Genomic DNA, 10,978 nt, shown 5'->3' on the forward strand with positions numbered 1-10,978 from the left:
TGTGTATTAGTGTTTATCTAAATCAATACACACACACACACACACACACACACACATGAGATCTAGATCAATTCACACTTAAGGGCCCAAAGCTAGATAAATTTATAAAGGTATACCTGTTAAAAATTCTCCTCGAGTCTCGTGAAATAGTCACGTTAAATATCTTGGCATTTCTCAACGGGTGAAGGGTTGAGCCCCGAGGAGCGTCTCGGCCGAGGAGTGTTTCAGCCCAGGTCGCGACAGCCCTCTGGATATCACAGACCCAAGGGCTGCGAGCTCTGAGAGGTGTCCCACCCAGAGCGAGACTCCGGGCGCAGCCCGCTGCGGCCCTGGAGAGCTCAAAGGCTCTCACTTAGGACCACTGTTCATGGGTTTGTAAGATGATTGGCTTCAGTCATTCATAAACTTCTACACTGGCCACAGTCCAAGGTGGTAGTTTTGGCAACAATGGTGCCGTTCCACTCAGGTTACAACTCAGATAGGGGTGTCAGGGGATGACAAATTTTCCCCAATTTCGTCGCCCACCTGGGTTAGGTAACAGGACTTCTGGTATGGTCAGTGCTGTTCCCCCACTTCAGCCATGCAAGAGTTCTGGGTATAGTCAAGGGACGCTCCACCGCCCAGCTCACTATGCAGAAACTAAAGTTCATCGGGAGTTTCTGAGATCATAGAGTGGCCCAAGAGGGCGGGGGGCGGGGGAAGAATGCACCACCACAGATGCCTAATCCATGTGTTCTACCTGCTCTATTCATTTTAATTTGGCAACCAATGGGTTCTAATATTTTTCTGTTAGCGTAGCAGAAATGTATTTAAGGTTATAAAGAAAGCATTATAGAAATGCTTTGGCACCTACCCTTTGATTGTACAATAAATCAATGCAAACTTTCAAGTAAGTCAGAATTAATCTGTTGTTTTCCTTCAAAATAAACTAACATAGTCCCTGGAATCATCAGGCATACCTGGGAAGTGTGGTAAGCCTTTCTAATTGTGGCATGTCAGGTAAAAGGCAAAGTTAATGTTACTGGCACACCCATGTCTCATTCACGTATTGCAAAAATGAAGAAATGTTAGGTTAATTTGTACTGCATCTAGACAAAATACAGAATTCACTGATACTATTTTACACAGTGGCTTTCATTTTGTTCCTAGTTTTAGTGTGGCCTCCACTAAGTCATGTTGTGTTTCAGAACCTCTGTCATTAAACCCAGAACACACTACATGTCTAGTTTATACAAGTACCAACAGCGTACTTACAGGTAAAAGTACTTTAGGAGAATAACGATAAGCACAGAAATGTAGAAATATATTTCATGCCCAGGACATATCGCATGCTGGAGCATGGACACAACTCTGCCAGAGAGGCACAGAAATCCCTCAGACCCCTACGCGCTCTTTCCATTAGTCATCAGTAGTAACGCCGGTAAGTGTGTGCTCAACGTAGCTCTGAATTTCACATCGAAATGGTTAAGCACAGTAGGAACAGTACCATTCATTCTCTCGCTGTGTAAAAATATTGCATTCAGACTTTTCATCACACAATGGTTATCTTCTTTTACTCAGGTGTCTCGTCTTACCAGTTGCTCAACTATGAAGACAAATCGGATGTTTCGCTTAATGGCAGAAGAGGAAATCAGATAATGAATGATGTTGGTTTTGATGTTGCTGGATCAGATTCTGTTGCCTTTAAAGCTTCATTTGGCATAGTGACCAAACATGAGGTTGAAGTACCAACATTACTTAAAGAACTTACTACAAGGTTATATTATATATTTTGTTTTCTGGTTCCATAATTACATTTCATATAGTTAGGTTGAACCTCTGGAATGGTTAGGTTTTGATTATTTTCAGCCAATCAATAGCAGTCACCATCTGATATTTTCCAAGAGTCTCAGGTTGGATCACTGGGATCAGACACGTGACCTTCTGTATAACACAGAACTCTGTAGAATTTTTCTGAATTAATTTTTTGAATTACAGTGCATCTTTCAGGAAAAAAAAAAAAATCCAGAGAGGAAGAGTCCATCCACGGTCCTATCTATATTATTCCATACTTCTGAAAATTTGAAATTTCCTTCGAATGACATTACCCAACTTCAAGTTTTAGAAATAGGATTTCTTTGCCTTTGATGAACTAGAGAGCCGTATGTATTATTGCCAATGTAGATACTTCAAGGTTTTATGAGGTTATTACACAGCCTTTTCTTTGAAAAGCAAAGTAGCTTTATCTACTTGATTTTTTCATAACCATCTGTGGCTCTTCTCTAAATGCAGTCTCCATTTTTCCAACATTCTTGTTGAGCTGTGGACACCGAAATCAAACTTGGTGTTCTTGTAGTGCTAGCACAAATGTCAAACACATAGAAATATGATGTGACTAATTCTAGGTGTAATTCTCTAGTTTATATTTCAAAGATTATCCCTTGGCCACAATGTCATCCCAGTGAATCCCAGTGTTGCATCCCAGGAAATTATTTACTATGCATGATGTGACATTTGGTATTTTCAAATATATATTGTTTCCTTGTAGTTATTTACCAAGCAGTGCATGACATTTTGTATCCGTAACCTCTCTTGTTCTGTACCTACCTTTTTCTGGTTTATTTGGAACCTCCAAATATTATCATTAATAATTGGGGGTGGGGTGCAGGAAGAGGTCCTAGTCTCCTGGTAGAAATATTCAATGTTATAGGACTAAGAGCCAATGCCTGTAGAAATTCTTCTACAAACACTTGTTTCATGATTGTTCCATGTTTATAAGTTAGATATATTTTTTTTCAGTTATAGTTGATACGTATTAGTTAACCAGTTTTTAATCCATTGAGTGTATGCCAGCTTGTATAGGCATCATTTAGGCTTCTAATGAAAACATTGCATCATTATAAGCTTTATAGAAGCCCAAAGGCAGAGCATTACAGCTCTTGCTTTTACTATTTATTTTCCATAAATTCTTACTGACAGACATTAATTATATCACTTTTAAAAAAATTGTTATTAATTAGGGTGTGTTGACAGTTCGTTACTGTCACTAAGAACAGCGTCAGATGGACAGACTTGGAATTTTCCAGGATGTCCCACATATCCTCTCTAACATTTGTACATTACTGGCTTTCCTTGAATTTTTTAGTGCTTCTGTTCCCAAACACTGAAAATCAATATTAAGCTTCCAGAGACCTCCTCAGTCAGTTGTTTTACTGCTATGAGACAGAAGTTATGGTGATTTATTTACTGATTTAAAGTTACTAATTCTATTAGCTGCTTTGTAAATTGCTAATAATCTCTGAATTTCCTTCCTGCCTCCCTCTTGATTTTAGAAAAATAAACTTTGATCATTGTCTAGTCCATCAATCAAGAAAAAGTAGGATGGAAATTTTGTGCGTGGTCATGGAAAGTATTAGAACTACAAGGCAGTGCTCATTAACTGTCCATACTGGAATGCGTGGAGAGACAATGAGGGTAAATATGTTTGACAAAGTTCTGTAACTTAAATGAACAAATATAAAAAGCTCATTTTTGTAAATTTTATGGTTGGCTTTAATTGCATTTTTACTGATGTAAGCTCTGAAAAAAATCTGAAGTAAATCAATATTATTGCACTGATGTAGACTGAATTAAAAGTTGGTCTCTTGTAGTATTGCTTATGTGATGGAGGGATGGGAAAGGCATGAAAGGATGGCTAGACAATGAGCCATTGCTTTGGGTGAAACCTCAACAAAAATGTGGAATTTACTTCTTCTTAGTTTGAATCTCCGGTAAACGTATAACCTATCTTTCATTATTATATTAATCTTCTATAACACATTGGAACTTCAGGTTGTTATTATTTCAAGGGTCGGCATCTTACTCCCTGTCTTATGTTCTTCCTCCCTCTCCCTCTCTCTCTTCAGTGTGTTTGAATAATTGAACCTACAAATCTTCTGAGGTTTGCCCGTTACTAGTATTATAAATCATTCACATGATGCAAGTTAAGTTACTATCTCTGTATCAAACTTTATTAAAATGCAAAGTTGTCAATATAAAATTCTTTAGTTGTGAAATTTGATCTTCAATTTCAAAGCTTCCTCCTGGCATTATAATTCTCAATATATAAAGTTAAGATACTATTTTGTTCATTTTTTCATTTCAGTTTGTAACTTTTTTCTTTTGATGCTTTTCTAAATTATAGTTTCACATTATTGAAGATCAGAATTATAAAGGGCGGGACAAAGTCATTGTTTTTCCGGCGCATACAACTATTGCTTTTAGTGTATTTGAACTTTACATTCATTTGGATGGTAATTTTGGTAAGTGATGTGCATTACTGTCATTACTTCTATTATTTATAATGATCTGAGTTTTTAAAACAGTTTTCTTGCTCTTGATATACATAAGCTCTGATCCCATACAATAGTATGCTTTAACTTTATGCACATAAGTAGTCTGACTTTCTAAGGGAAACAATTCTTGAAAAGATAAACGGGGCAGGTGTTAGAAAATAGTCTGCTGTGGAAACGTTTTCTAAAAGTTAAGTATGATTTTGTAATTTTTTTAAATCCCGCAATTGCATGGAACAAAAAATCACTTCCTTACATTTCTAGCCTGTAAGGAACAGGCTTATGAGTCCATCTGATCAGTTTTGCATAAAAGAGGCAAGTAAAAAGACCCAAGTAAAGAAGAAAGTGTGCAGAACTTCTAAACTGAGCTAACAATTTTTCTGTTGGGGCTTTAATTTCAGTCTGATACATCATTAGTACATATGGATATCTGAAGATATTTAGGAAGAAATAATCACAATTACTGGAAACTAATTAAAAAAATTGCATAGCTCCTGTAAGTCTTTCTCCTTTTGGGGAAAGGATAGCGCTTATGTATTTAGATTATTTGCACTAAAGTGTAGCCTATAGCATTATCAATGTTATCAACATTGTTTGTACTAAACCAGAAAGTAAATTTAGGATTTGATCTAATACTTACCAATCTCAAACGCAAAACTCCCCACCGACTGGAGTGATGTTAGATAAAGTTCTAACCACCAGATTCACACGTACTCAAATACAGGAACCTCTGTGAGAGTCACTCAACTGTTTCAGGAATCGCTTGACTCTGTAACATTGTGGCTTTCTGTACATAGCGAGATAGAAGACCTGATTAGGGAAGTAATCTCTGTCTCTGCAGACCTGTACAGTACTATGTTTTAAGAGTTTCAAACAGCTCCGTACCCTTTGGCATACACAGTATAAAACTTCCATGACAGGTACTCTGCGTTGTAAAGCACCTTTTTACTGAACTGTGAGATACCTTTACCCTTCTGTAAAAACTTTAAATATACTCCAAACCAGGCATAATTACTGGATTGAAAGTAAAAGAGATAATACAGTATGGTAGTTCTTCATATTCACTTCCATAATGCTCAACATTAATTTCAGTGTTGGAAGTGTTTTAATTTTATTTTACCTTTATGCAATGGTAGGTGCATGCACAGTGTTTTTCTTAAAGTCATTATCAGTGAAATAATCAATGAAGTTGATATTTGTGTTTGCATAATTAAAGAGAATTCTCAGTTGAGAAAGTTCAAAACATGTTTTTTCCGTTCCTTGGATTATCTTTATATTTCACTTTAAAGGTTTTCTTCCAAGTTATGGATAGAAATTTAGGTGATACTTATTTTTATTTAGGAAAAAAAGTTTTAGTAGTTGATTTGGTGTTGGAAGAGATGACTACAGAACTCACAGCCTTGCTTATTATTTTTCATTTTTAGTTTCAAATGAGATCATAGAAATGTTTCTCCTTCAGAAGCCGGGCTTCCTTTTGTATGATATTGACTCTCTTAGTCCCTTAACATGGCCATAAATTGTGTATAAACCAAAACAAACAACAAACTCTGACGATGTATGCTGAAAGCCACCAACGTTTTAAAATTCCCATTGAATGTGTGTCACTTGATTCTATGGGCAATTACTTGTGCAGACTTGTATTAAAAAGTAGTCTAGCCATTAAAAACATTAGCAAAGCCGAATTTAATCACTGTTAGCTTCACAGATTAGAAAGCCTATTAAACTCTGTTGCGCAATTATTGCTTTTATATTTCGTTCTTAAAAACTTATTTTTAATTTTTACAGAACTCTGTGTGACTCCAATTTCAAAAGGAGGATTTGAAAAAGAGAAATCTGGATCATCTTCGCTGACCAAATTAAGGAGGTTAAAGAGTAATCTGTTTCATCGAAGTATGACTTTTGATATTTATATCCAAATGTCTTAGTTAATGCAAGAAGAGTGTGTTTTTGTTTCTTTAATTTATGTGCAAGATGAATGTTTAAAGAAGAAAATTTTGATGGAAAATGTACCTCTCAATTTCTTGTGTATTGAAATGATTGTAAAGTTATTAAAATTTATATTTGAGAATTTGACTCTTTCACAAATAACAAATTTATGGTATTGCTGTTCATTAAAACTCTAAAGATCTTAAAATAAAAGTTTATGGCTGATGATAAACTGGTATGGAGTAATTATACAACTAACTTCAGTTAACATTAAGCCTACTACATATGCTTGCCAATTACAGCTAGTGTTAAGCAATATAAGTTATAATCTAGAAATAATATTTCAGGGCAAACTCTCTAAGTTTAAATAGCAAACAATATTAATTTAAACATTTGAATGTACTCTTTAGGCAGGGACATGGGCAAGATACCATCATAGTTCTCTTTTCTCGTTCTGATATGAACACAACATCCAACAAAACTGAGTACCATTGTATGTAGCTGTATTTTCTTCAGAACAAGGTCCTATACTTCTAACAGCCCTTGGTCTAAGTATTTTGGAAATCTGCAAATCTGAGTGTGAAGATAAACGTTGAGCAGTAAACACATCCTTCTAAAGGCTGCTCTGTATAGATGTCCTTGCTCCATTGTATCCCGTTCTTGATCCAAGAGCTTTTATAGACCAAGCCTTCAGTGCTGCTCCAGTCCACTCTAAGGGAATAAATCTTCAGTAGCTGTAGCTACATCTCAGTAGCTGTAGCTGCCTAGAAGTTTGTCATCCAATCTAAACTGATCAATCCCTGAAGAGAGAGGAAGAAGGTAGGTAGTCCCAAAAGTGATTTCTTCCTGGGGTGTTCAGAGGCTCAGAAATCTGCTAGGAGGTCAATCTGGAGTCCTCCAAATTTTCTAAACCTTTTAAGTATTGGTGGTTTTTTTGTAAATACTAGGAAAAAAAAAGTGAATCTACAATTTTTCAAAAATAAAACTAGAAATGCAAAAATAAAAATGGTTAAACAGGAAAGTACGCAGCTGTGATTTGATTTGGCACCAATTTTTCAAAAGCTTGCCTCATGCCCATCTTTTAGGTGCATTTCTAAAAATATTATTATAAAAAAATTTTCTTTTGTCAGTGTCTTTTGTGAAATTAAAGAAAAATTTTCATCACACAGGGCTTTTGATGGGAAGTAATCTACAACGTGGCATGTTTAGAATGGTTTCATGAATCAGTTGTTATTTCCATAATTAGATTGACAGGTTTTTTGTAAACAGTTCATAATGTAATGACAAATCATTCCTTCTTTTTTTTGTGCGTTCTTTTTCAGATAAAAGAGTAGTGGATACCACTGGTAACTCTGATGCTTACCTGGAGGACCTTTTTACAGATTATTATGAAAAAGCTGCGAGCATGACTGATCTCTCTACAAGCTATCTCAGAGAAGGGTCTCATATCCGAATTAATTTACTTAATAACAACATCCCCAAAGGTCCCTGTGTCCTTTGTGGAATGGGAAGTTCTAAAAGGGAGACAGTCTACGGATGCCTAGAGTGTTCTTTTAACGGACAAAAGTACGTACGACTGCATGCTGTGCCCTGTTTTGACCTCTGGCATAAGAGAGTAAAGTAACTGAGCCAGGTAAGTGCCTCCTGTCGCAGACATGGGCATAACTGTGCCACAAACTTTTCAGAATAGTAAATATGACTCAAATTGTTGAAATGCAAAATAGTGAAAGTGCAAAACATTTTATTACACTATTATCTTCAAGTTATTTGCTTCAATGACCTTTTACTTGAAAATGCCCTCATGCATTCCGACATTGCTTTTCCTCTTTCTAGAACCTTCTCCTTTCATTATCATGATAATGAAAAATGTACTTTTAAACTGTATTGTCATAATGTCAAAATATATGCTAGAGCTTACTTTAAGTTTACACAAACTTGTTGTTAAACCCCAAAGTATTGCCTTTATCTACACTGGCATATGATGGTAAAATGAGAATATTTGTTAATAATTTAGTGTTCTCATGAATGTTTAATTGAAGTATCAGATTAAAAAACATGCTAAAACTTAGCTCAGTCTAGTGTTTCATTTACAAAAGGGAACAACTAAAACTAGGGATAGGCATTTCATATTAGTATGCCATTACCACAGTTTGTTTAGCTTAGTAAAAAGTACCAGCCAGTCCACCTTCTGCATTTGGATTTTAGGTCACAGCTGCTCTTGACATTATGTGTTCAAAAAAATTGCTTAGCAGAAAATGCTTTGGAAGCTTACGAAAATAACAGAACTACATCCTTCCAGCAAGACTTCAGGGGTGAAGGTCTTTAACTGGTAGATCTCAACCACGGAAAATTAAGTCTGCGTTGTTGAGAATACAAACACCAGAGGGCACTACAGAATTGCATCCAATACTGAGATTGGGAGTGCTGTTGGTTAGCGTACTGTTGAAGCTCTCCCCACGTTATTGTAAACTGGGAAAACAATTAAAAATGTTTTTCTACCTTTTAGAATGATTTTAAGGATAAGCCAGGTATGGAAGCTTTTTACTTCTGCTGCCCCTTTCACTGTGTACATCTGATTATTACATGTTGAAATGAATACAGCCATTGCTTTTCACATGAGAAGAGTGAAGTGTATTACACAAGTATTATGACGACATCTGCATAAGCGGAACAGTTAACTAGCCTGAGGTACTGTCTATTAACTATCGCTACTTCTTTGCATTTTTCCAAAGTGAGGGAAACCAGAATGATGCCCAAATAATTACTTACGTTTATACAGAGTATCTCCGATCATCATCCACCTCATCCAAGTACATCATGATAGTGTAGATTTTTAACTTGGTGTTGTTGAATAAACTGGCTAGCTTAATAATTTTACTAAGTCGAAGTTTAAAAACCCACTTTTCGCTTTTTCACGAACACCAAATTATTCATGCTGATATTACATCAAAGAGGTTATTTTAAGTTGCTTTAAAAACATTTGTGCTTTTATCTTGACATTCCATGATGGTGTTCATTTATTTTAAGGCCTTTTATAGTTAAATTTGCTGCAAACGGCAATTCCTCAAGAAACTAGCCTAGGAGCCTGCAGAGGTTTAACAGAGTTACCTTCCCGGGATTCTGTTTTCCCCTTTTATTTTACACGGGATTGAGAAGTATTCATCAGTTATGTTCTAACTATGTCAACAGATACTGGAACCATTGTTGTGTGCTTGATAGGACAGAAATAATTATTTTCATCGGTATTTTACACAATCAGAAAGACTACTGAGCAATACTGTAGATTAGGACATGACACAGGAACCACTAATAACAGATCATGGTGTTTTCCAATTTTATTCTTTTCTTTTGAAATATCTAACACATTTTATTAGTTGAATGTTAAAAATAAGATTTTTACAGTCACCTTAAGAGATATAAAAAGATGCCACTATAAAAAAAATACAAAAAATTCTGTGACGAAGTATTATTATTTGAAATTCAGTGTCCAGAAAACAGCCAAAGATTTTTTAAGTACTTAGAGTTCATCATGCTGGTAGACATTGTACTCCTTTGCTGATATGAAACCATCTCCATCATGGTCATTCTTCTTAAATATATCAGCTAAGATTTCATCATGGACTGAGGGATGACGTTTTTTGCCATCTCTTGCAAATTCTTCTTTCAAATACTGGCTTATCTAGAAGAAAAGAAAAAAGTCCAACCGTTGTGGCTCTTATGCTAGTACTCAACAGCTATCTTCAAGGACACTTGGGTTATATATGTAAGTTATTGTGACTCCAGTGCAGACTCGTCTAAAGTTTGTTTCCCAGCAAGTCTGAGACATACTAATGTATTAATCAAAGCAAATTTCAACATTGCAGAGTGTAGTTTGTGTAAGCATACAGAAGCTTTACATGATGAACTGCAGCAGAGGCAGCTCATGTAAAGATAACACTGATGCAACTATACCTATAGTTTTATAAGTGATTTATTCCAAATTAGTTACATGACATTACCTCAAGTTCAGAGAGTTTCTTGTCACTGTCCTTGTCTATTTGATTAAATGCTTCAACACTGCGAGGTCCCTTATTTACCGCATAAAGTTCAATCTCAAAGATCAATGTTGCATTGGGTGGAATCTTGCCCTGTGCTATGAATAAAAGAAAAAAAAACATTTAAGAAATCAGGCACTATGGTCAGAGATCACACATACGATAAATTCACATGTAAAGTGTCTTATTTTTTATTACAAAAGGCTGTGTTAATATTCAGATTAAACTCTGAATGTAAGTATTGTACAGCTAGACAGGAAGATTGTTCAGATTGTATTAGATAAATGATTTTGAGAGAGATTTGCAAACAATATACTTCCCTCAAACAAAATTATATTGGTCGTATCAACTCAGGTCCTTTTAAAAATTAAGAGAAGGAATTAAGAATTTGTGTTATGAAAAACAAGTTCTCACTCTTTTACATACTGTCATATGATGGGGCTTATTGAGAGACTGATTCTAAGACATACGCCTTTACTAAATAAATGCAATTTGATTTAAAAGATTACAGTAATAGACCAATCATAGACTCATAGAATCATTAAGGTTGGAAAAGACCTCTAAGATCATCAAGTCCAACCGTCAAGCCAACACTACCATGCCCACTAAACCATGTCCCTAAGTGCCTCATCTCCACGTCTTTTCAATCCTTCCAGGGATGGTGACTCAACCCCTTCCCTGGGCAGCCTGTTCCAAGACTTGATAACC

At 35.6% G+C, this 10,978-nt stretch overlaps 2 protein-coding genes across 2 annotated transcripts in view; one reads left to right on the plus strand and one right to left on the minus strand.

Annotated features, from left to right (window-relative positions):
- The window catches only part of DFNB59 (deafness, autosomal recessive 59), an 11,190-nt gene extending 3,330 nt beyond the window's left edge, over positions 1-7,860 (plus strand). The window contains exons 2-6 of the mRNA XM_009582325.1: positions 1,561-1,756; positions 3,312-3,453; positions 4,163-4,280; positions 6,096-6,200; positions 7,559-7,860. Coding sequence (XP_009580620.1) covers positions 1,561-1,756; positions 3,312-3,453; positions 4,163-4,280; positions 6,096-6,200; positions 7,559-7,860 — 863 coding nt within the window. The remainder of the gene's footprint in view (positions 1-1,560; positions 1,757-3,311; positions 3,454-4,162; positions 4,281-6,095; positions 6,201-7,558) is intronic.
- Positions 7,861-9,753: 1,893 nt separating this feature from the next.
- FKBP7 (FK506 binding protein 7) lies at positions 9,754-10,368 on the minus strand (the record flags this gene model as incomplete). Its single annotated transcript, XM_009582326.1, has 2 exons — positions 9,754-9,915; positions 10,235-10,368. Coding segments are annotated over 2 exons (296 nt in total), but the record flags the coding sequence as incomplete, so codon positions are not given.
- Between the last annotated feature and the right edge of the window lie 610 nt (positions 10,369-10,978).

Source organism: Fulmarus glacialis, unplaced genomic scaffold (assembly GCF_000690835.1).
Source record: "Fulmarus glacialis isolate BGI_N327 unplaced genomic scaffold, ASM69083v1 scaffold6957, whole genome shotgun sequence".
In the NCBI taxonomy this organism is placed as follows: Eukaryota; Metazoa; Chordata; class Aves; order Procellariiformes; family Procellariidae; genus Fulmarus; species Fulmarus glacialis.